The 27,312-nt window shown below is 44.5% G+C and overlaps 1 protein-coding gene across 1 annotated transcript in view; it reads right to left on the minus strand.

The window, feature by feature from the left end:
• Positions 1-27,312, minus strand: part of LOC132402192 (neurogenic locus notch homolog protein 2-like) — a 218,249-nt gene that overhangs the window by 105,402 nt on the left and 85,535 nt on the right. The window contains exons 3-4 of the mRNA XM_059984899.1: positions 9,575-9,837; positions 4,166-4,504 (exon numbers count right to left, since the gene is read on the minus strand). Of these exons, the coding sequence (XP_059840882.1) occupies positions 4,166-4,504; positions 9,575-9,837 (602 nt within the window). The remainder of the gene's footprint in view (positions 1-4,165; positions 4,505-9,574; positions 9,838-27,312) is intronic.

Consider the following 27,312-nt stretch of genomic DNA (forward strand, 5'->3'; position numbering starts at 1 on the left):
ACGTTTGAAATATTTCTGTCAGAGCCCCTGCTATTTCTACACTAACTTCCTTCAAGGTCCTAGGGAATATCCTGTTAGGACCCGGAGATTTATCCACTTTTATATTTCTTAGAAGCCGCAGTACTTCCTCCTCTTTAATCGTCATAGTTTCCATAACTTCCCTACTTGTTTCCCTTACCTTACACAATTCAATATTCTTCTCCTTAGTGAATACCAAAGAAAAGAAATTGTTCAAAATCTCCCCCATCTCTTTCAGCTCCACGCATAGCTGTCCACTCTGATTCTCTAAGGGACCGATTTTATCCCTCACTATCCATTTGCTATTAATATAACTGTAGAAACCCTTTGGATTTTTTTTCACTTTAAATGACCTCCATTTCTCTATTACATCCTTCCCATAAAACAAATTGTCCCACTCCACTTCTTCTAAATCCTTTTGCATCTCCTCAAAGTTAGCCTTTCTCCAATCAAAAATCTTAACACTGGGTCCAGTCCTATCCTTCTCCATAATTATATTGAAACTAATGGCATTGTGATTGGACCCGAAGTGCTCCCCAACACATACTTCTGTCACCTGACCTATTTCATTCCCTAACAGAAGATCCAACACAGCCCCTTCTCTAGTTGGTACCTCTAGGTATTGCTGCAAAAAGCCATCCTGCACACATTTTACAAACTCCAAACCATCCATCCCTTTTACAGTATGGGCTTCCCAGTCTATGTATGGAAAATTAAAATCTCCCACAATTACAACCCTGTGTTTACTACAAATAGCCTCCCTAGACGAGCCCTCTAATCTATCCTGCCAGAGCACTGCTGTAATATTTTCTCTGACAAGCAATGCAACACCTCCCCCTCTTGTCCCTCCGATTCTATCACACCTGAAGCAACGAAATCCAGGAATATTTAGTTGCCAATCACACCCCTCCTGCAACCATGTTTCACTAATAGCTACAACATCATATTTCCTTGTATCAATCCATGCTCTAAGCTCATCCACCTTTCTTACAATATTCCTAGCATTAAAATAAATGCATTTAAGAAATTCTCCACCTCCTCCTCTGTTTATCTCTAACAGTACAAAGAACTTTACTGTCTTCTTTTTCTTCCTTCTCCCATACATCTGTTTCTACACTCTGGTTCCCCTCCCCCCTCGTACCTAGTTTAAATCCACTGGAGCCACTCCAGCAAACATACCTGCAAGAATATTTGTTCCCCTCCAGTTCAGATGTAAACTGTCCCGCCGGAACAGGTCCCACTTTCCCTGGAAAACTGTCCAATTATCTATAAATCTGAAGCCCTCCCTCTTGCACCATGTCTTCAGCCACGTGTTGATCTGCACTATCTTACTATTTCTAAACCCACCTGCATGTGGTACTGGCAGCATTCCTGAGATTGCTATCCTGGAGGTCCTGTCCTTTAACTTGGCAACTAGCTCCTTAAACTCACCTTTCAGGACCTCCTCACTCTTCCTACCCACGTCCTTGGTCCCTACATGGACCATGACATTCGGCTGCTCACCCTCTCTCTTGAGAGTGAGAACTCGATCCGAGATATCGCGGACCCTGGCACCAGGGAGGCAACAGACCATCCGGGATTCTCGATCTCTTCCACAGAACCTCTTATTAGTCCCCCTAACTATCGAATCCCCTATCACTACTGCTCTCCTCTTTTTCCTCCTTCCCTTCTCAGCTGAGGGTCCAGTCTCGGTGCCAGAGATGCAACCACTGCAACTTGTCCCTGGTAGGTCATCCCCACCAACAGTATCCAAAACGGTATACTTATTGTTGATGGGAACGGCCACAGGGATGCTGTGCTCTTCCTGTCTATTCCCCTTCCCTCTCCTGACAGTCACCCAACTACCTCTCTCCTGACTCCTAGGGGTGACTATCTCCCTGAAACTCCTGTTTATTTCTGCCTCTGCCTCGTGAATGATTCTAAGTTCATCCAGCTCCAACTCCAGTTCCCTAACACGGTTTGTCAGGAGCTGCAGCTGGATGCACCTTTTGCAGGTGTAGTCATCAGGGACAGCTGTGCTTGCCCTGACTTCCCACATACTGCAAACTGAGCACTCAACTGCCCTAACTGCTGCCTCCATTACCTACTCCTAATCTAATTAGATTAATTAAAGGGGCTTCTCTCCGAGCTTCTTTTACCTCTTCCCTCTCCGCCCCTTGTTTCGATTGTAAAACAACCTTAGCTGTGCGAAAGATGTCCTTTCATGCCTTGGTCACTCTATGCAGAAACAAACCTGGGCAGGATTGTTGAGAGTAGCAAAACTGTATTCAGGTATGCCACACCTTCTGAAACTCACTTTGACTGTAAGCTTGAAATGCGATAATAGCTGCAGCATTCCAAGGGACAGTGGATGAAGAAACAGAGATCTTTGAAATCACTGCAAAAAGACTGTTGCTCCTAGTTCTTCTCTCCCTCCCACACTTCACAAACTTCCAAAACACAAACTTGTTTTCATAACCATAATCATTAGGGGGGTGCGCAGTAGTGGTACAACACTTTATAGCACCTGAAACCCAGGTTCAATTCCAAATGGAGTTTGTACGTTCTCCTTTTAACAGCGTGGCTTTCTGCTGGGTGCTCTGTCCACAGTCCAAAGATGTATGGGTTAGTCGGTTAATTGGTCATTGTGAAGTGTCCTGTGATTGGGCGAGGGAATTGTCAGACAGTGTGGCTTCAAGGGCAGAAGGGACGATTCTGCACTGACTCTCAATAAATAAAATAAACTGAGGAGATATTCGGCTGTTTTCATCTCCTCACTGAAGCTCATTAGTTCCTGGTTTCCTGACTTTGAGCATTCTGCTGCCCAACAACACCTTGTTAACAGAAGGTTGAAGGTTGATCAGATCCAGGGAGCTCATGCATTGAATGATTTGATAGGATAGTTATGGAGAAACAACTTTGTCTGAAGATGTTCAGGAGCAGAGACTTAAAACTGCACCTTGGCTTGTAGGAAGTGAGCAGAGTCAAAAAAGAAGCCATTCAGAACAAGAACATATTCAATCAGGTAGATGAGAGGATTGACGGAAGGAACTGATTGGATCCTTGCTGCAGAAATTAGAGAGCTTTAAGAGCTTGCTGATGGAGGATTCAGGTATATATAGACTGGAAATTCATAATAAAGATGAGGCAGTGGGCCAGGAATTGGCAATTGTCAAATTGGAGGAGGACATGCTAGTTGTCTTGGATATAGATTGAAAGGGTCTGGGTGAAGAGAGACATTGTAAAGTCAAGATATGGGTAGATAAACTTAGTGAAGCAAGTACATAAAGGAGAGGACTTACGAGGACAGTCTCATTTGAGGATCTTGTGCAAGAGATGCAATATCTTGATCTGAAAAGTTGACGATTCCTCCACTCCAAACCCAGGCAAAATCCAGGAAATTGGCGAAAACCAATAAGTATTTAATGCCCAGGGAAAGGGTTCACTGCTAACGTAATGGTTTCTCTGTAGCTGCAGTTTTTGGGTTATGACCAGAGATAACGGAGGCTTTGGAATGTGCACTGGCCAATGAGGGGAGGTGTTTTTCTAAAGTGCCTGAGAGAAGCAATTTCGCAGGCTTTGGTTCAGGAGAAGATGGAGAGAGAAGATGCCAGAACGGGGACGTTGTGGACTGCAGGACTCAGCGGACTTAGAATGGGGTCGGGAGTCGACGACACCTGGGAGGAAAATCGATGGAGAACGAACAGACAGGAAAACAGTGAGCTCCAATATGCACATTGGACTGTTTCATTAAAATGGACCTTTTAATTTTACTTTATTTTCTAACCCTATAGTCAAATTAAGAACTATAAAGCTCAATCATTTAATTGCATATTGTGTACTGTTTGTTATTTCATGGTACTGATTTGTAACGGGGAACACATCACGCAGCATCCACCCAAACAAGATTCCTCAAGTTCGGCTGGGCCAGAGGCAGTCTCCCCCTAGATTAACACAGTCGGCCAAACCCGAGGATTACAGTATCTTTCCACATTAAAACTGTGTTGGGCTCTCCTTCCCAAAAGCAATAGATGATGGTACATTTGCAGCTTTTGAGTTGTATTTTTGTTTGACAAAGGTGCTGAGAGATATAGAATGGGTGAGTGGTTCTGAGGTCAGATCAGCCATGTATAAAGGATGATATTCACAAGGTACTGTAATTTCAGACCTGGCAGGCAGTTACATTCGTAGGTCAGATCATCGTTGGTTGGTCGGCAGGTGCCTGCATTGACACATGGTGACGGTGAGCATGGCACATACACACTCTCACAGTTGACTCCAGTGAAACCTGGCTTGCAAAAGCAGCGATAGGAGCCTGGCTCGTTCTGGCAAACTCCCCCATTCAGGCACAGATTCCCAGCCTTGCATTCATCAATGTCAGTCTTGCACTGAAATCCTGTGTAGCCTGAAAGACAGGTACAGGTGTAGTTGTTTCTTGAACTACTGCACTTGCCGCCATTCGCACAAGGTTGTGAAGCACAGAAGTCCACGTGTTGGCAGTTTTTACCTGTTTAAAAAACAAAAGAGAAAATTCAGAGTTAAAATTGTAGTTATTTTACATTCTTTGACGCAGTCTTTGACCAAATGTGGAGTTTGTGAGCTCATCTCAATTCATAAATTTTACTGTCATATTATTTACGACATTTAATTGAATATCCAATTGCCCTTTCAAGTAAATATTGAAAAAAGCTGAAATTTTCTCTCTCACACTTTATTAGCAAAATCAAAAATAGAAAGCCAAGATTAATTCAGCATTAAACAGGGACGATTCCTCTCCATTGCTCATACTATCCATTTCAATATGTGCTGATAATTGCTTGGGGAGCAGGAAGGGTCCAAATATTTTACATTAAGATAAATTCTGTACTTAAATATGAATTGACCATTTTATGTCTATTTTCTTTCTCATGGACCTGAGATTTCAAAGCAGTATACAGGCATGGGTGCAATTACCTGTCATCTCCAATGCCACAAACATTAGCAGCCCAATCAATTCATGGCTTTGTTCTTTAAGAGCAAATTTGAAAGGCCGAGAAGAATGGACATGGAAAAGACATTTCCAGTGCTGGGAGATTCTAGCCCCAGAAGAGACAGCCTCAGATTAAATGGTTGTCCCTTTAGAAAAGAGATGAGGAATTTCTTTAGCCAGAGAGCGGTGAATCTATGGAACTCATTTCCACAGAGAGCTGTGGAGGCTGTCATTGGGTACATTTAATATGGAGATTGATAGGTTTGTAGCGATGTGCTACACACAGCGCTGAAATAATGACACGCAGTCGGTAAGTCGTTTCGAGACTAGTTTATTCAAACTTCGCAGCGCTGGCATTTAATCCCTAGCGCCCATCCTCTCCGGGCGGAAATGACGTCAGAGGTGCATTACCAAAGTCTCCCACTGCGCGCTGCCTATTTGTGAGCCGGTTCGCCTGTGCAGAAAGTGGGTCTCCACATAACCTCCCCCACCCCCCAGAACCGGCGATACACCCCCCAATGTCCATAGTCTGGATCAGCCTCTGTTTGGGAGGTCTGGCTCTGCGCTGCGGTGCCTGAACCTCGACTGGCTGTGCCAAGTCCACATGGGCTGGTTTGAGTCGGTCCACTGTGAAAACCTCCTCTCTCCCCCCAATGTCCAGAACGTACATGGACCCGTTGTTGTTGATCACCCTGAACGGCCCCTCGTACGGCCGCTGTAGCGGTGCCTGGTGTCCGCCCCTTCATACAAACACAAACTTACAGTTCTGCAGGTCTTTGGGTTCATGGGTCGGGGTCCGTCCGTGCTGTGAAGTCGGTACGGGGGCCAGGTTGCTGAGCCTTTCGCGTAGTCTGTCCAGGACTGCTGCGGGTTCTTCCTCTTGCCCTCTTGGGGCTGGTATGTACTCTCCCGGGACGGCCAGGGGTGCGCCATACACCAACTCGGCCAACGAGGCGTGCAGATCCTCTTTGGGTGCTGTGTGAATTCCAAGCAGGACCCAGGGAAGCTCATCCACCCAGTTTGGTCCTCTCAGGCGGGCCATGAGAGCCGACTTCAAGTGACGGTGGAAGCGTTCCACCAGTCCGTTCGACTGTGGGCGGTCGGCAGTAGTGTGGTGCAGCTGCGTTCCCAGCAGGCTGGCCGCAGCCGACCACAGGCTGGAGGTGAACTGGGCGCCTCTGTAGGAGGTAATGTAGGCCAGTACCCCAAAGCATGCTACCCAGGTTGCAATCAGTGCTCGGGCGCAGGAATCGGCAGATGTGTCGGTGAGCGGGACCGCCTCTGGCCACTTTGTGAAACGGTCTACCATAGTTAGGAGGTACCGCGCTCCTTGGGACACTGGTAGGGGGCCCATGATATCCACATGAATGATACCCCACCTCTGGTGGGTGAGTTCGAACTGCTGCGGCGGGGCTTTAGTGTGCCGCTGCACCTTGGCTGTTTGGCACTGCGTGCACGTTCTGGCCCATTCACTGACCTGCTTGCGAAGTCCGTGCCACGTGAACTTGCTGGAGACCAGCCGGATGGTTGTCCTGATAGATGGGTGCACCAAACCGTCTATGGAATCGAAAACCCGCCTCCTCTAGGCTGCCGGGACGATGGTGCGAGGTTGGCCAGGAGTCACGTCACATAGGAGGGTCCTCTCACCTGGGCCTACGAGAAAGTCCTGCAGCTGCAAACCCGAGACTGCAGTCCTGCAGCTGGGCATCTCGTCGTCTGCCTGCTGTGCCTCTGCCAGTGCTGGTCTGGAGAGTGCGTCCGCCATGACGTCCTTTCCCGAGACATGCTGGATGTCCGTTGTGTACTCGGAGATGTAGGACAGATGTCGCTGCTGGCGAGCCGACCAGGGATCGGACACCTTCATGAACACAAAGGTCAACGGTTTGTCGTCCGTGAACGCAGTGAACGTCCTGCCTTCTAAGAAGTACCTGAAATGCCGGATTGCCAGATAGGGTGCCAACAGCTCTCGGTCGAAAGCACTGTACTTGAGTTCGGGTGGTCGTAGATGCTTGCTGAAGAATGCCAAGGGTTGCCAGTGCCCCTCGATGAGCTGCTCTAGCACTCCACCGACTGCTGTGTTGGATGCGTCCACTGTGAGTGCGGTCGGAACGTCCTTTCTGGGGTGCACCAGCATCGCGGCATCTGCCAAGGCTTCCTCAGCTTTAACAAAAGCAGCCGCGGCCTCCTCGTCCCAAGTAATGTCCTTGCCTTTACCTGACATCAGGGTGTACAAAGGGCGCATGATACTGGGAGGAAACGGTGGCTCACCATACCAAAGAACTCCTGCAGGCCTTTGACCATGTTGGGCCAGTCAAAGTGGCGGATCGCATCTACCTTGGCGGGCAGAGGTGTTGCCCCGTCTTTGGTAATCCTGTGGCCCAGGAAGTCGATGGTATTGAGAACGAACTGGCATTTGGCCAGGTTGATCGTGAGGCCGAAATCATTCAGGCGGGAGTAGAGCTGGCGGAGGTGGGACAGATGCTCCTGACGACTACTGCTGGCTATAAGGATGTCGTCCAAATAGATGAACGCAAAGTCCGGGTCGCGTCCTACCGCATCCATTAGCTGCTGGAATGTCTGTGCGGCATTCTTCAGGCCAAACGGGGTGACAAGTGCTGTTTTGGGGATGTCTTCAGGGTGCACCGGGATTTGATGGTATCCCTGGACAAGGTCTACTTTGGAAAATATTCTTGCCCAGTACAGGTTTGCTGCAAAGTCCTGTATGTGTGACATGAGGTAGCGGTCTGGAGTGGTAGCCTCGTTCAGTCTGTGGTAGTCACCGCATAGTCTCCAACCCCCGGCTGCTTTGGGCACCATGTGCAGGGGGGAGGCCCATGGGCTGTCGGACCTCCGTATGATCCCCAATTCCTCCATCCTCTTGATCTCCTTCTTCGCTAGGTGGAGCTTTTCCAGGGGGAGCCTTCGTGCGTGGGCGTGGAGGGGTGGCCCCTTGGTCGGGATGTGGTGCTGAACCCTGTGTCTGGGCATGGCTACCGTGAACTGCGGTGCCAGAATCGATGGAAAGTCTGCCAGGATTCTGGTGAATTCGTTGTCCGACAGCGTGGTGGAGTCCAGGTGTGGGGCCGACAACTTGGCTTCACTCAGGAAGAACGTCCGGAAAGTCCCAGCATGTACCAGTCTTTTCCCTTGCAAGTCGACCAGCAGGCTGTGAGCTCGCAAGAAGTCCGCCCCCAGGAGTGGTTGGGCCTCAGCGGTCAGTGTGAAGTCTCACGGGAACCAGCTGGCGCCGAACTGCAGCTGCACTGTGTGGGTGCCATAGGTCCGTATCGTGCTGCCGTTTGCGGCCCTCAGGATGGGTCCTGGCTTCCTGTTGTGGGTGTCGTACCCCGTCAGGGGCAAGACACTGATTTCCGCTCTGGTGTCGACCAAGAAGCAGCGTCCTGACTGTTTGTCCCAGACGTATAAGAGGCTGTCCTGGTGGCCAGCTGCCATAGTCATTAGTGGCAGCTGGCCCTGGCCCTTACAGGGAAGGCGACAACGGCGGGCTTTTAAGCCCCACCGCTGGTGGTAGAAACACCACTGTTCACTGGCCTCCTCACTCCTGCCTCTGTGTTGTGTGCACCCCCCTGCTGGGCCTGGTCTGGTCCACTGTTGGGCGCGTGGCCTGGTACTCTGACCGACGGACGCCACGCTCTCCCTCTTGGCTTTCCACAGCACGTCTGCCCGGGCCGCCACCTTCCGGGGGTCGCTGAAATCTGCGTCGGCCAGCAGCAGATGTATGTCCTCGGGCAGTTGCTCTAGGAACATTTGCTCAAACATGAGGCAGGGCTTGAGTCCGTCAGGCAGGGCCAGCATTTCATTCATTAATGCTGACAGTGGCCTTTCTCTCAAACTGTTCAGGTGAAGCAGGCGGGCACCTCGCTCACGCCGTGAGAGGCCAAAGGTCCCAATGAGCAGTGCTTTGAATGTTTCATATTTGCCTTCTTCCGGGTGCGACTGTATGAAATCCGCAACCTGGGTGGCCATCTCCTGGTCAAGGGCGCTCACCACGTGGTAGTAACGTGTGGAATCAGAGGATATCTGCCGAATCTGGAACTGGGCTTCTGCTTGGCTAAACCACACGCGTGGTCGCAGCATCCAGAAAGTCGGCAGTTTTAGCGAAACTGCGTGAACAGATGAAGAGTCGGTCATCTTTGGTCCAAATCCCGTTTGGACCTTCGGGGTCACCAATGTAGCGATGTGCTACACACAGCGCTGAAATAACGACACGCAGTTGGTAAGTCATTTCCAGACTAGTTTGTTCAAACTTCGCAGCGCTAGCATTTAATCCCGAGTGCCCGCCCTCTCCGGGCGGAAATGACGTCAGAGGTGCATTACAAAGCCTCCCCCCGCGCGCTGGCTATTTGTGAGCCAGTTCGCCTGTGCAGAAAGTGGGTCGCCACAGGTTCATGATTAATCAGGGTGTCAAAGGTTACAAGAAGAAGGAAGAGATTGGGATTGAGAAGGAAAATAAATCTATGATTGAATGGTAGAGTAGACTCGATGGGCTGAATGGCCTAATCTACTATGTCTTGTATATATTGCTCAATGGACGGTGAGGAATATAATCTTCCTGGTTCTTAGGCTGGAACACAAGACTATACCTACCGATCCATCCTCGTTGGCACTTGCATTCGTACTTCTCAAGGGTGATGAGGCGGCAAGTTCCCCGATTTTGGCAAGGATTGTTCAGACAGACATTGCTGACTATTGTATCACATCGATCACCAGTAAATCCCAAAGCACAACTGCATGACCCTTGTACTTTGCTTTCAGTGATGGAGATTCTACACGTCCCTCCATTAAGGCAGGTTGAAATCTGACAGGGATCTGGGTGCTGGCAGTATTCACCCACAAATCCAGATCGACACCTAGACAGTTGAGAGATTTGGAGCACTAATTAGTCACCAATTCCTTCTGAAAACTTTGTTAATTAACAATTCAATTTTTATCCTTAAGTGGACACTCAAACACAAAATGAACCACAAGAAAAAAAACTAAATCAAATAAAAGCCAATGAATTATCTCTTTGGGCCTTGTGTGTGCACAATACGTGCCAATGTCTTGGTATTTACCAGAGTGGAAAATGAGGTAGTGGGGGGAGATCAGGTCAGGCACAGAGGTAGATGAGAAAATAATTAAGTCAAAATGACATTTTATTCCAATATTGTCTTCTTTGTATGTTTTGAAATCATATTTGAAAAAAATTAAGTGCTTCAATTTCAATTGGGTGGCGCACTAGCACAGTGGTTAGCGTGACACTGTTACACGAGCAGCGATCACCAATCAGGATTAAATACCTGCCGCTGTTTGTAAGGAGATTGTATGTTCTCCCCGTGGCCACAAGATGTTCAAGTTTCCTCACACATTCCAAAGATATAGTTTGGTTAGTGATTTGTTGGACAGGCTATGTTGGTGCTAGAAGTGTGGGGAGGCTTGCGGACCACCCAGTGCAATCGTCACTGATTTGTTTTGACACAAACAATTCACTCCAGTGTATGTTCAGACTTTTCAAAGCACATGTGACAAATGAAGCTAACCCTTAAAATGTAAGCTCATCCACTCACATGGAAAACCCCACAGACAATCTCAAGTGCAATCTGCTGCCAGACCTTGCCCTTTGCCATTAACTGAAACTTGCAGACTTCTCCCCAAGTAAATCATCATTGTCTTGTCCCTCTTGTCCTGCTCAGACACCCTGTGGCTGGGATCAAAACATACCAGAGTATGGAAAGCAAAACTGCATTGTCCCCAGCCAAAGGAAAGATGAACCACACTCCACTGACACTATTGCTTGTAGTCTTGCTTCTCAAATGCACTGCTTTCCATTGGTCTGCTTAGCTTTTTAAAGTTATATTGATGTGTTTAGCAGATTTACTGATGTAGTGGTACAAAGTGCCCCAAATGATTTTTGGCTTTTACAATTCCATGGTAAATGTGGTGCAGTGTTCAAAGTGGCAATATTATCGTGTAAACCTAATGCTACGTAATTGAGTAAGCACTTGTGAAATAAGTGGGTGCCTGCCTCTTTCACGTGGTTTGGTTTGTGCACTCATGTTCAAAAAGCTCCAGCATTACTCATAACCCCACAAACACCATTAAAACGACCCTTTGTTCCAATTACACCCTGATTTCAACAGGAGGGAGGTGGAGAGTTAATGGTAGGAGAGAGAATTGGAAGGGAAAAATAGAGTCAGCACAATTTAATTTCATCTTGTTTGCATCAAATCAAGGTTCAGATTTATTTATGCTGCCCAACCCAATAAAACAAGACATTAGCACATCACTAAAAAGTAAATGGGGTAGATCTTGATCGACTGCAAACTATAACAAGGTAGCATCTATACACATGATGCTGAAGAACCATTCAAATGGAAACTACACATAGTGGCATCTTTATGAGGTGCCTCCTGTGCATCTAATGAAGTGGCCACTGAGTGTATGCATGTTCGTGGTCTTCTGCTGCTTTAGTCCATCCACTTCACAATTCGAGACGCTGTAACATGTGGTTATTTAAGTTACTGTCACCTTCCTATCACTTGGACCAGTCTGGCTATTCTCCTCTGACCACTATAATTTTTGTCCATAAAACTGTGTCTCACTGGATGTTCTAGACCCTATTGTCCATGAAAATGCGAGGAGATCAGTGGTGTCTGAGATACTCAAACCACCCAATCTGGCACCAATAATCATTCCACAATCAAAGTCACTTGGATCACATTTCTTCCCCATTCCGATGTTTGGTCAGAACAACAACAGGACCTCTTGATCATGTCTGCATGCTTTTAGGCACTGAGTTACTGCCACATGATTGGCTGATTAGATATTTGCATTAACAAACAGGTGTACTTAATAAAGTAGCCACTGAGTATTAATTTTAAGGAAACAGATGACTGCAAGAAAGTAAATGTGGGATCTGCATATACAGCTTGTGGCAAACCACAGTACGGATGGCCTTTGGAGAAAGATCACATGCAGACATGGCAGGTCTTCATGCTGAAGTCACGTTTATGTTCTAACACCACAATGTAATTCACTAGGCTCAATGTAAAATGGCAGAGGAAAACATTACTTAACCTTCCAGCACAGGTTTGCATCAATCTGATAGTGTGTCACTGGAACTAATGCAGATGTGAGAAGGCTTGAAGAAACTGCACAACAGTGGAAAGATGGTGACATGCAATTGATTTTCTCCATCAGGCAACTGCCGGCAACATACTTAAGCAACACATATCACTGAACCCATTGCAGGCCCAAACACAAGGACAGAGAACTATGAAAAATATGATTAGCAAAAAGTCTTAATCATCAGAAAGGGGAATTCCAAATATAGCATTTCCCAGACAGGGTGCAGCTCTTTAAACGCACATTTAATACTAAGTGCTAAAAAAAACCACATTAAAAGCTTTTTTTAAAACTTCAGAATTATATAGATATGAAGCTGTGATATTTGATAGAGATTCATTCTCAGTACTTGCATTCCAGCAAACACAAATTCTCACAACTCTTGCTCCTTCCTCCCAAGCCTGTTGTCACATTCCTGTACATGAAACCACACACATGTTGAAAAATCTCTTATCTTCAGAAACTCATCTCACCTCTCACACACAGCATCATTCTCTCAGCCTCAATTCACTCAGAAAAGATAGAGCCCCAACAGCTAAGAGGTGTCAAAGGCACAGCCTTTTTGAACCAACATCAAGTCCCATAACTCCCATGACCAGAGTTAACTTACTGGTCAAGTCAACTGCCCTTTGAATGTTATGATTTGATTAGAAATCCTTTCCGAATAGCCCATCTCATTAGTTCTTGGCCCACATACAATTAAATCTAATTTGATAATTGTAAGCTTGCGGTCAGAACTCAATATTCACCTTTGAGAAAAGATATGGGAGAACTATTTACACTCACAAAATTGGGAACATTTCACATTGCTCAGCATGGTAAATAAAAATATATATTATTAATTCAAATTGGCAACTTTTCTGTAAAACTAATGAAATTACAGGCATAGAGTCATACTTTATGACTTGAAACAGGCCCCTCTGCCCACTACATCCATGCTGAACAGTGGGTACCCATCTATATTAATTCCATATTCCAGTACTTGACCCATACAGCACATTACAGTCCCTTCGGCCCACAATGTTGTGCTGACCCTCAAACCCTACCTCCCATATAACCCTCCTCCATAAATTCCTCTAGATACCTGTCTAGTAGTCTCTTAAACTTCAAGTACATAGGATGTTAGAGATAAAGTAGGGGCACTAACAAGTACATAGGTACTTGAAATACAATGGATTCTGGTTAATTGAGCCATCAGCTAATCAGGTCAGCCACTTATTTGGAACAACGCTTTAAGAACAAAAACTAATCAAGAAAATTGCTGGGACTCCCTTTACTTATTTGGAACACTGCGCTTAGTTGGAACTGGAGACTATGTCCAAACAGGTTCTAACTAGCGTCAGTTGCGTGCACTTGTGCGGCCATTTGACAGAACTGTTTTGCTTGGGGATGCCAGAAACGATCAGGAGTGAAAATAAAACAATTTCACTACTTCATCAAGTTAGGAACTATTATCCTGAATTTTACAATGAAAATGAAGATTTGGAGGATACAATCATCGATAGCATTGTATGAAGGCAGTCCATTATCTGCACCAGGTGTCTGCACTGGCTTTGTTCATTGTGTACACTGGATGAATTCCTCCACTGATAGCTATGAGCAACTAATAGTTTTACAATGCTATAGTACTATTGGTAGTATTCTTATTTGTTCTGTATTTCACTTAAATACAAAATTTGTTTTTCAATTTGTCTTTTTTTTATACCCGTTTAACTATTTCCATGAAACCAGCTAATTTGGACAGCCACTTAATTGGGCCAAGATGTACTGGTCCCGATGTGACCCAATTAACTGGAATTCGCTGTACTTCAGACACCTAAATAATGTCACTGACATCCCGCTCTCAGACAATGTATCCCCTTCACCCTACCTTGCTTTATCAGTCTCTTCTCAAACCTGAAACACTTCATCTCAAGTAACATCTTGCTGAATCTCCCCTGCACCACATCTACAACTGCTTGTAATACCCCGGCTGATGTTTGATGATTGGTTTAAAAAGTTGGAGAGCAGCATTCCTGCCACTGTCCTCATTGTGTTAACTAATGAAGGCCAGGAGTCCTAAGCCTTCTTAGCCACGTGGTACAAACATCTGTGGACTTGTACGCCAATGTCCCTCTGTTCCTCAACACTTCCTGAGACACGACCATGCCCTAGCCTCAATAGTACTCCTAAAATGCATCACCACACGTGTACAAGTGTTAACTCCATCTGTCATTTCTCAGCTCATTTCACTGCACACCATGTAGCCAAGATAACACTCAATAGTATAACAATATCATTGATCTTTGTGTTGTCCACAAAGTTACTGATCGTGCCCTCAACATCCACATTTTTCACATATATTGCAACAGCACCAATCCTATGCAATGTTACTAACCAAAGGCAACCAATCACAAAACCCACTCTCTATCTTCTGTCTACTATTGTCAAACCAACTGATCTAATTTACCAACCTGCCCTGGATTCCATGTGTCTTAACCTTGTGAACCAGTCTCCCATGTAGTATCTTACCTTACACCTTACTGAAGTCCATGTAAACCATATTTAGTGAACAGCCCTAATCAATACATTTATCGCTTCAAAAAACAATCAGATTGGTCAGACTGGATCTGCCCTTGACCAAGTCTTGATGCAGACCTCTGATCAGACCCAGTTTTTCAAAGTAATCATTAACTCTGTCCTTCAGAATGTATTTCCATAGGCTCACAGGCTTTTCTCTGCTGCCCTTCTTGAACAAGGGACTATATTTGAGCAGAAGACACAAGACATATAGGAGCAGAATTAGGCTATTTGGCCCGTTGAGTCTGCTCTGCCAAGGAGTTTGATGTCCTCCAGTGAATTGGTACCTCATTTGTGGTCAGCAAGAACTAAAAGTCTCAGCCAGAATTCCAGCAATCTCTTTCCTTGTCTTCGATAGCAGCTAGAATAAATCTCATCTGGTTGTCAGGATCCATCAACCTTTAAGCCTGCTGGAGAGTAACACTGCAATCTCATCTTCCCCGAGATAAATACTCTCATCAAATCCATTTTCTTTGACAATTGTAGGGGTCCGTGATTGGGAACCCCTGTCTTTGTGAATACCAATGAAAATATTCATTTATGACCTCACCTATACCTTCTGGCTCCACACACAGGTTGTCCCTGTTGTTGCTAATAGATTCTACTAATGAAGTGACGGTGCTAAGTGCTGGCCACAGTTTATATTCCAAACCAATCTGGAGGAGGCACAATTAGAATTCACAGCAGAACATTCATTAGTACTATTTGGCGAGGTTTGAGAGAATAAACACATACAGCATTCCAACCTGCTTAAACAGGTGCAACTTCATCCAGTCACTCAAACATGCAAGATCTAAAACAGGGTGAGCCAGCAACTTAGAGAATCTTGAACTTGTTATTGATTTCAAATCAGATAAAAGATAAAAAGTTTTTTGCTTATGTACTCTTCTCCAGACTTCACTGTTGAATGTGAAGTGAGCCTGGGCTATTTTAAACCTGAGGCCAACAGGGAGGGAGGCATAATCATCTCACAATTGAATACAACTGAAACACACTCAGAGAGGGCATTGAGGCATCAAGGGTAGAGGATGCAAAAATGTTGTGTGAATCAAATGGGGCTTCCTTTCCAGTTCAGATGAGAACAAGAATCAGCAGTGAAAATCAAAGCCCTTGGATTAAGAGTGCCACAAGAGAAAGAGAGAAGTGAATAAAGATGAATTGAAGGAAATCCACACAAAAGGGTTACTGTACTCTGGAACAAAGGCACTTTACCTTCATTCACAGCATGGAGTGCATCAGATCCACTCAAACAACTGGGCTTTAATGTCAGGCTTCATTATCCTTCCAAATACCATACGATTTTCTTTCCTGACGCATCATGTTTGAGATTAAGAGTTTAATCAGCATGATACTGGATTCTGGCCAAATGAGTCAGACCATGAGCAAAACACTTCTTCATGTTGCAAACAGCTTAACAGTGGCTTCAAGCTTGTAGGGACCAGCATCGGATTTGAGCTGAACACTCAAGGTGTCCCAAGCTGCTCAATTATATTCTCCACTGCCTCACATACCCCTTGTTCTGGTAACTGTGCTCATAAGCACCAGGATTCACTGTATGATTAACAGTTCCACACAACCACGTTGCACACTACTCAATGGAAAACCACAAGCGCAGTGACAAATACTGAGAAATGTGATGAGGGGAAAGAAAAGTTCAATCAGTACTGACAATACTGAAATAATATCCAAATAAATGAATGAAATGACAATGCAACAGCATGGCTTTTTAAGAAGGAATGTGCAAATACATTTCAGTTCAAGTAAAATTAGTTGATGAGAAGCTGTTTCCTGCTGGAATACCTTCAGATTCAGAATCAGGCTTAATATTATTGATATATATCATGAAATTTGTTGTTTTCTGGCAACAGTACACTGCAATGCATAACAATAAAAAAAACTAAAAATTACAGTACTGCAAAAGAGAGCAAAAAAGAAAGTGAGTTAGTGTATTCATTGTTCATTTAGAAATCTGATGGTGGAGGGCAAGAAACTGTTCTTGAAACATTGAATGTGTGTCTTCAGGCTCCTGTACCACCTCCTTGATGGTAGAAATGAGAAGAGAGCATGTCCAGGGTGATGGAGGTCCTTAATGATAGATGCCACCTTTTGGGACTAGGTTGCTTAGGTCTTATGAGAATACAGAGGAACATATTCAAGAATGCTTGATTAGTCCACTGCCCTACGCACACGACTGTGTGGTCAGGCACAGCTCAAACACGATCTATAAATTCACTGATGACACCACTGTCCAAAAAAAAGTACAAAGTTTGATGAAACTCTACAATTTATTCAATATTTATTGATGATTTATATAACCATATAACAATTACAGCACAGAAACAGGCCATCTCGGCCATTCTGGTCCGTGCCGACGCTTACACTCACCTAGTCCCACTGGCCCGCACTCAGCGCATAACCCTCCATTCCTTTCCTGTCCATATAACTATCCAATTTTACTTTAAATGACAATACCGAACCTGCCTCTACCACTCCTACTGGAAGCTCATTCCACACAGCTGAGTAAAGAGTAAAGAAATTACCCTTCGTGTTACCCTTAAACTTTTGCCCCCTAACTCTCAACTCATGTCCTCTTGTTTGAATCTCCCCTACTCTCAATGGAAAAACCCTATCCATGTCAACTCTATCTATCCCCCTCATTATTTTAAATACCTCTATCAAGTCCCCCCTCAACCTTCTACGCTCCAAAGAATAAAGACCTAACTTGTTCGACCTTTCCTTGTAACTTAAGTGCTGAAACCCAGGTAACATTCTAGTAAATCTTTGCTGTACTCTCTCTGTTTTGTTGACATCATTCCTCTAATTCAGTGACCAGAACTGTACACAATACTCCAAATTCGCCTTGTACAATTTTAATATTACATCCCAACTCCTATACTCAATGCTCTGATTTATAAAGGCCAGCATACCAAAAGCTTTCTTCACCACCCTATCCACATGAGATTCCACCTTCAGGGAACTATACCATTATTCCTAAATCACTCTGTACCACTGCATTTTTCAATGCCCTACCATTTACCAAGTATGCCCGATTTGGATTATTCCTACCAAAATGTAGCACTTCACACTTATCAGCATTAAACTCCATCTGCCATCGTTCAGCCCACTCTTTTAACTGGCCTAAATCTCTCTGCAAGCTTTGAAAACCTACTGTATTATCCACAACACCTCCTACCTTAGAATCATCTGCATACTTACTAATCCAATATACCACCCCATCATCCAGATCATTAATGTATATGACAAACAACATTGGACCCAATACAGATCCATGAGGCACACCACTAGTCACTGGCCTCCAACCTGATGAACAGTTATCCACCACTACACTCTGAAATATTTCTGTCAGAGCCCCTGCTATTTCTACACTAACTTCCCTCAAGGTCCTAGGGAAAATCCTGTCAGGACCCAGAGATTTATCCACTTTTATATTCCTTAAAAGTGCCAGTACTTCCTCCTCTTTAATCGTCATAGTTTCCATAACTTCCCTACTTGTTTCCCTTACCTTACACAATTCAATATCCTTCTCCTTAGTGAATACTGAAGAAAAGAAATTGTTCAAAATCTCCCCCATCTCTTTCTGCTCCACACATAGCTGTCCACTCTGATTCTCTAAGGGGCCAATTTTAACCCTCACTATCCTTTTGCTATTAATATAACTGTAGAAACCCTTTGAATTTATTTTCACCTTACTTGCCAAAGCAACCTCATATCTTCTTTTAGCTTTTCTAATTTCTTTCTTAAGATTCTTTTTACATTCTTTATATTCCTCGAGCACCTCATTTACTCTATTTTTATTTATATTAATTAAATATAAATTATAAATATAAATAAATATAAGTTATATCTATATAATTATTATCTATTATAAATATCTATTAATATTTTTTACTTTTTGTATTTGCACAGTTTGTTACCTTTTGCATACTGGTTGTTTTTCCATCTCAGTTTTTCATTGTGTTTCTTTCTATTGTGAATGCCTGCCAAAAATGAATCTCGGGGTCATATATGCTTACATACATGTACTTTGGTAATAAATGTACTTTAAGCTTTTTGAGGCATTACCTGTTGAAGGTGTTATCCAATGCTGGGGAGGATAGCGCCCAGGATTGATTGATTGAGTCTATAGCTTTCTGCAGCTTTTCCCAACTCTGTGCAGACTCCTCCATACCAACTAGTCAGAATGCTCTCCACAATACATCCATAGAAATGTGTGAGAGTCTTTGATGACATACCAAGTCCTGACAAACTCCTAATGAAATATAGACACTGTCGTACCTTCTTTGTAATTGCATCAATATGTTGGACCCATATTCAAGTTGCTTTTTCACCCTGCAACTTGAAACTGTTCACCCTTTCCTCTGCTAACCCCTCAATGAGGACTGGAGCATACTCCCTTGACTTACCATTCCTGAAATCCACAATCAATTCCCTGGTCTCACTGACATTCAGTGCAAGGTTACTGGAGCGCCACTCAACCAGCCGATCTAGCTCACTCCAGTATGTCTCCTCCTACAGTGAGGTTGCATTTGCTGCAGACCTAATGTGGCAAAAGGCAAATTTCAGTAGATCTGGGTCCTTGCTCAGGCAGGAGTTGATTCTGGCCATAAGCAACTTCATCACAATCAATGTGAGCATCACCCTGCTCTTCTTGGGCATTGGTATGATTGTTGCCCTTTTGAAGCAAGTGACAGCTTCCAAACGCAGCTGTGCGAGATTGAAGATGTCCTTGAAAACTCCAGGCAGATGGTTGGCACCGGTTTTCAGTGCCCTTCCAGGTACGCCATCATGACCTGTTGTTTTGCAAAGGTTCACCCTCACTAAAGGTGTGCTGACGTCCATTTATAAGACAGAGATCATAGGGTCACCGGAAACTGCAGGGATTCTATTTTTATTCTTTCTCCCTTTCAAAGGGCACTGAGCTCATCTGGGAGTGAAGCATCATCTCCAGTTAACATCATGTGGTTAACTGCAGCCATCAAGGAACCAAAGTAGCTGTAATATTCCCACTTCAGAAACATGCCTTAAATCTCCCATTGCTGCAGATACAGGTTCCCGTCTGTTTCAAAAGGGCAACAATCATACCAGTGCCCAAGAAGAGCCCGGTGACGTTCACATCTACTCTGATGAAATGCTTTGAGAGGGTGGTCATGGCCAGAATCAACTCCTGTCTATAAGCAAGGACCTGGACCCGCTACAATTTGCCCATTGCCACAATAGGTTTGCAGCCTTAAAAACCTCTTACCAATTACATCAACACTTTAAATTCTAGACAGTTATTTATCAATACCTGCAGGTTTAGGATGTGAAACCTTATGCAACTTAATGGAAGAGAAAAAGAGCACCTTGACCTCTGGACCTTGCATTGTAGGTCACCAGATTTTTATAAGCTGTGACTAAGGAATGCCACTTGTTGTTGAAGGCCTTCCCTTCTCTGATGTGGGTTGCTGACAAAACTTTCAGCTTCAAGGGACCCTGGCTTCCAACAGCAATTTCCATCAAGCTGGCTCAGCATTTGAAGGGTAAGCTTTTAAATATGTCATAGGTTGGTGAAAATAGAGGTAAAAGCCAGAAAACAACCTTTAATTCAAAAGCAAGTATTGTCACAACTCAAAAACAGAACTGACTTTCAAAGAAATACAAGAGATTGCTTAACATTTATAGCTCAAAACACCTTTGGAAAAAAAAACTCACTCACATCTCTAACATCAAAGCATTTTCATTGGTATTTTACAGTGAGAATAAACCATAAATAAAATCAGAAATTGCTGGCTAAACTGCTGAGTATTTGCAGCATTGGTGAAGAAAAAGAAATACGGTTAATGCCTCAGGTCAATGGCTCCGGATCCATTGAAAGGTTGTCCACCTGTTCCTCTCTCCCGCATTACTGCCTGACAATCTACTTCCAGCAGCTTCTGATTTTATTTTTCAACACATTACCCATATTACAAGCTTAGCCTAAAGGAAGCTACAGAACATCATTTCCTCTCGAGAAACAGGAAAAACCATGAGCAGCTTCTGCATTTCCACATTTAACTGCACATATATCCAGTTGTCACAGTGAACTCTACCATCCAAAAGCCTGCAAAATGCAAGCCTACCAGTATAACACTGCGGAAACATTGTAAACTGCGGAGGGTGCAAGATCTTCTGTTCAACAATGGTAATGTGCGAAAGGAAGATCTTTGGTTTTAGTAAACTTGACAAGGGGTACAATTGTATGAATGTATTGGGCTATATCAGGCCAGGTGACTGCATTAAATAGAAGTTGTCATTTTTCAGGAGTTAAATGCACAACCATACTGAATACAAAACCCTGAGTGAAATATGTACTGCAGTTTACTCCTCCCTAACTAATTGGCTTTTAGAGTCAGAGGGCTTGTTAAGTTGCATGTTCTACAGCTCACTGGCCCATGCTGATCATTTCTGCCTATTTACAACAATTCCATTTGGATCCACCATTCTCCGCCTGTTCAAGTCTTCTCTGTTCAAGTCATTCTCTGCAGTAAATGCCCAACTAACATAGAAATGTTTAACTAACTCTCACCATCTCCTTTGCAAGTTGCAGATAAACATCTGAAGAAAACTCCCTCACACCTCAATACCCCTACCATGGGAAATTTTCTGACTTCTGCCCCTTATAATTTTACATACTTCTATAAAATAGCCTCAACCGAATCAAAAGCAAGAAATCCCTGTGCCTGAACATGATACAACATACTTACTCCTACACAGGTATGCACATACAGGTGGCTTGTGAAACACCAGAGCCCAGAAATACGAGTGTTTAAAATGCTCAGAATGATCAAGATCACCATAACTGAGGGATTCTAAAGCCCCAAGCAAAAGGAAGTTGACTTTTTTAAAAAAACATTTAAAATGACAGGGTAACACAAATATAAGAGAACATTCTCTATGTGGCACCTGCTCATAATCCATTATACTACACCAACAAAATGACCCTGCCTTTCCTTCACTCAGCTGACTACATAGAACCCACTATCCAAAGCCCCCACACACAGCCTACCAGCCATGTCATAGTTTGTCTTTTTACCAATTAGGTCGGTGGGACTAGGTGAGAGTAAGCGTTCAGCACGGACTAGAAGGGCCGAGATGGCCTGTTTCCCTGCTGTAATTGTTATATGGTTATATGAGAACTTAATTTTGTTTGTTCATTTGGTTGCCCTCAAGTGTCAAGCCTAGAAGCTTGGCAGAGATTGCCTTCATTTCTGCAAAAAGACTGCTGGACAAACAAGGCTCAGATCAGCAAATGAGTCTGAGTACCCAATTTGTACTCAACAAGCTGCACATCAAATCTATCAGCCTCTGAGATATGTTTGGATGCTAATAGGCCAACTTACAGAGTTGTGAGGGGAGGACCAGGTTCATTAGCTATGGGGGAGAAACATACAGGAAGAATTTTTTTGTTCTGGTAATTATGGTTACAGCCCAATATAACAAGGACACCTTCGACTTTTGGCCCATGATTGAAAATCAACCAAGCTTTCCAACAGCCACCTCTGTGATGGAATACAGTTTTGATGACAGATGGTGCCATTTTTAATTTACAACAGTGGTTCTAAACTTTCTGGGTTACGACCCCCTTGGCTCCCAGATCACATCCCTGGTTCCCCCTCTCCTATTCTGGCCATGACATACAAACTATTTAAAAAATTGATTTATGATGACCAATGAAAGAAAATAGGAACTACTAATCCAAAGTTTCATTGCTTTTTCACCTTTCAATGAGATGGATGGGCTTGGCGCAGTGACATCAGCTTCTCAACATCAGGCAGAATGTCACTCAGAAACAGTCTTAGATCCCTATCTTCAATCATAGAAACATAGAAAACCTACAGCACAATACAGGCCCTTCGGACTACAAAGCTGTGCCGAACATGTCCCTACCTTAGAAACTACGTTGGGTTACCCATAGCCCTCTATTTTTCTAAGCTCCATGTACCTATCTAAAAGTCTCTTAAAAGACCCTACTGTATCTGTCTCCACCGCCATTGCCAGCAGCCCATTCCACGCACTCACCACTCTGAGTAAAAAACTTACCCCTGATATCTCCTCTGTACCTACTCCCCAGCACCTTAAACCCGAGTCCTCTTGTGGCAACAATTTCAGCCCTGGGAAAAAGCCTTTGTTTTTCGAAAATGTAACCAAGAAGTTAGACAAGGGAGATCCAGTGGATGTAGTGTACCTCAATTTTCAGAAGGCATTTGATAAGGTCCCACATAGGAGATTGGTGGGTAAAATCAGAGCTCATGGCATTGGGGGGAAGACATTGACATGGATAGAAAACTGGTTGGCAGATAGAAAGCAAAGGGTAGCGGTGAATGGGTGTTTCTCAGAATGGCAGGTGGTGACTAGTGGGGTGCCACAGGGATCGGTATTAGGACCACAGCTGTTTACGATTTACATCAACGATTTAGATGAAGGCATTGAGAATAACATCAGCAAGTTTGCTGATGATACTAAGCTAGGTGGCAGTGTGACATGTGATGAGGATGTTAGGAGAATTCAGGGTGACTTGGAAGACTGGGTGAGTGGGCAGATACTTGGCAGATGACGCTTAATGTGAATAAGTGTGAGGTTATCCACTTTGGGAGTAAGAACAGGAAGGCAGATTATTATTGTAGAGTTAGGTAAGGGAGAAATACAAAGAGATCTAGGAGTCCTTGTTCATCAGTCACTGAAGGTGAATGAGCAAGTGCAGCAGGCAGTGAAGAAGGCTAATCGAATGTTGGCCTTTATTCCAATGGGAATTGAGTACAAGAGCAAGGAAATCCTTTTGCATTTGTACAGGGCCCTGGTGAGACCACACCTGGAGTATTGTGTACAGTTTTGGTTTCCAGGGTTAAGGAAGGATATCCTGGCTGTAGAGGAAGTGCAGCGTAGATTCACAAGGTTAATTCCTGGGATGTCTGGACTGTCTTACGCAGAGAGGTTAGAGAGACTGGGCTTGTACACGCTGGAATTAAGGAGATTGAGAGGGGATCTGATTGCAACATATAAGATTATTAAGGGATTGGACAAGATAGAGGCAGGAAATATGTTCCAGATGCTGGGAGAGTCCAGTACTAGAGGGCATGGTTTTAAGAATAAGGGGTAGGTAATTTAGGACAGAGTTAAGGAAAAACTTCTCCCAGAGAGTTGTGGGGGGTGTGGAATGCACTGCCTCAGAAGGCAGTAGAGGCCAATTCTCTGGATGCTTTCAAGAAGGAGCTAGATAGGTATCTTATGGATAGGGGAATCAAGGGATATGGGGACAAGCAGGAACCGGGTATTGATGAGATCAGCCATGATCTCAGAATGGCGGTGCAGGCTCGAAGGACCAAATGGTCTACTTCTGCAGCTATTGTTTATCCACACAATCAATGCCTCTCATCATCTTCTACACCTCTATCAAGTCACCTCTTATCCTCCCTCACTCCAAGAAGAAAAGGCCAAGTTCACTCAATCTATCTTCATAAGGCATGCTCCCCAATCCAGGCAACATCCTTGTAAATCTCCTCTACACCCTTTCTATGGCTTCCACATCCTTCCTGTAGTGAGGCAACCAGAACCAAGCAACAGTACTCTAAGTGAGGTCTGAACAGGGTCCTACATAGCTGCAACATTACCTCTCGGCTCCTAAATTCAATTCCAGGATTGGTGAAGGCTAATACACCATATGCCTTCTTAACCACAGAGTCAACCTGCGCAGCTGCTTTCAGTGTCTTACGGACTCAGACCCCAAGATCCCTCTGATCCTCCACACTGCCAGGAGTCTTATCATTAATACTATATTTCACCATCATATTTGACCTAACAAAATGAACCACTTCACACTTATCTGAGTTGAACTCCATCTGCCACTTCTCAGCCGTTTTGCATCCTATCAATGTCCCACTGTAACCTCTGAGAGCCCGCCACACTACCCACACCACCTCTAACCTCTGTATCATCAGCAAACTTACTAACCCATCCCTCCACTTCCTCATCCAGGTCATGCATAAAAATCACGAAGAGTAAGGGTCCCAGAAGATCCCTGAGACACACCACTGGTCACCGACTTCCATGCAGAATATGACCCATCTACAACCACTCTTTGCTTTCTGTTGGCAAGCCAGTTCTGGATCCACAAAGCAATGTCCCCTTGGATCCCATTCCTCCTTTCTTTCTCAATAAGCCTGGCATGGGGTACCTTATCAAATGCCTTGCTGAAATCCTTGTATACTACATCTACTGCTCTTTCTTTATCAATGTGGTTAGTCACATCCTCAAAAAATTCAATCAGGCTCATAAGGCACAACCTGCCCTTTACAAAGCCAAGCTGACTACTCCTGATATTATTATAAATAATATCATAAATGAACTATCTGGGATCAACAGTGCCACTCCCCCACCTCTTCTGTCTCCCTCCCTGTCCTTTCTGAAACATCTAAAACCTGGCACTTGAAGTAACCATTCCTGTCCCTGAGACATCCAAGTCTCTGTAACATCATATCTCCAAGTACCGATCCACGCTCTAAGCTCATCCGCTGTGTTCACAACACTCCTTGCGTTAAAATTGACACATCTCAAACCTTCGGTCTGAGCGCATCCCATTCCTATCACCTACCTATCCCCCCTCTCGCACTGTCTACAAGCTTTCTCTATTTGTGAGCCAGTTTGGTTCCCACCCCTCAGCATTTCTAGTTTAAACTCTCCTCATTAGCCTTAGCAAACCTCCTCACCATGATATTGTTCCTCCTGGAATTCAAGTGCAACTCGTCCTTTGGGTCACACCTGCCCCAAAAGAGGTCCCAATGATCCAGAAATCTGAATCCCTGCCCCCTGCTCCAATCCCTCAGCCACGCATTTATCCTCCATCTCATCCTATTCCTATTCTCACTGTCACGTGGCACAGGCAGTAATCCTGAGATTACCACCTTTGTGGTCCTGTTTCTTAACTGCCTTCCTAACTCCTTGTAGTCTTTTTTCAGGACCTTTTCCCTTTTCCTACCTATGTCATTGGTACCAATACGTGGCTATTCTCCCTCCCACCACAATCTGAAACATCCCGCTGGCATCTGGGATGCAAACTACCATCTGAGTTTCTTTTCTGCGTCCACAGAATCGCCTGTCTGACCCCCTGACTATAGAGTCTTCTCTTCCCTACCCTTCTGAACCACAGGGCCAGACTCTGCCAGAGGCACGGCCATTTCTGCTTCCCCCAGGTACACTGTCTCCCCCAACAGTACTCAAACAGGAGTACTTATTGTCAAGGGGTACAGCCACAGGGGTACTCTCTAGTACCTGACTCTTCCCCTTCCCCCTCCTGACTGTGACCTACTTGTCTGTCTTCCTTGGCCTCGGTGTGACCACCTGCCTACAACACCTCTCTATCACCTCCTCATTCTCCCTGACCAGATGAAGCTCATTGAGCTGCATCTCCAGCTCACTAACTCGGTCCCTCAGGAGCTGCAGTGTGATATACCGAGTGATATGGCCATCTGGGAGGCTGGGAGACTCCAGGACCTCCCATATCTGACACCGAGCACAGAAAACTGGCCTCACACACATACTTCCCCCTTTCCGCAAATAACACAGGTTAACCTACCTCGCCTCATCCCGTTACCGCCAAAGCCCTATCACTCTGCTGCCCGCTGCATATGGCGGTCTTCTTTTTAAACCTTTTGCGCTCTACTGGCTGACATCATGCACTAGTGCAGTCTCGCACCTCTTTTAATGAGTAGTTAAACAAAAAATTCCCTTTGCACTGAAAAAAAATCAGCCATTCACTCACAGCCTTCTTGCACGGAATCATTTTGAGTCTGTTTTGTTGCTTTGAAGGAAGTTGAGCCATTGCTTTGAAACTGTGCTTCCCTAAATATGATGCTGGAAAGGCACTAAAGAACATCTTGACCTTTTCTCACAGTATAGAATAACGTTCAGCGATTTCTTTCCAAAACCAAAAGTCTTGATATGATTGTTTTGACTTCAACAAGATCTGTTCTTCTTCGATGCTTCCTGTTAAATCCTCATTACAAGTGTTCAGGAATGGATTTATTACCCAATCTGGAATTTGGATCAAGAGAAGATCTTGAAATCTTTGTCATGTCTTTATGTAACTCATGCAGGTGGACACAATACACTTGAAGATCGTTTGGTATTCTTTCTTTCTCTTCCAACTCAGAGAGGCATGGAAATTGGATAAAGTCACAATGACCAATGGTGCACTGAAGTAAGGCTAACTTGGACACAAATGTGGAGATGACTGATTTGACTTTGTGAATTTTCAGGCAACACACAGAAAAATGCTGAAGGGTCTCAGCCCGAAGCTCTTTACGATTTATGTCAACGATTTAGATGAGGGCATTGAAAACTATATCAGCAAGTTTGCTGACGATACTAAACTGGGTGGCAGTGTGACATGCGAAGAGGACGTTAGGAGAATACAGGGAGACTTGGTTAGGCTGGGTGAGTGGGCAGATACTTGGCAGATGTCATTCAATGTGAATAAATGTAGTTATCCACTTTGGAAGCAGGAACAAGAGGGCAGAGTATTGTCTGAACGGTGTAGAGTTAGGTAAGGGAGAAATGCAAAGAGACCTAAGAGTCCTAGTTCACCAGTCAATGAAGGTGAATGAGCAAGTGCAACAGGCAGTGAAGAG

This window comes from Hypanus sabinus, chromosome 11 (genome assembly GCF_030144855.1).
Source record: "Hypanus sabinus isolate sHypSab1 chromosome 11, sHypSab1.hap1, whole genome shotgun sequence".
Classification (NCBI taxonomy): Eukaryota; Metazoa; Chordata; class Chondrichthyes; order Myliobatiformes; family Dasyatidae; genus Hypanus; species Hypanus sabinus.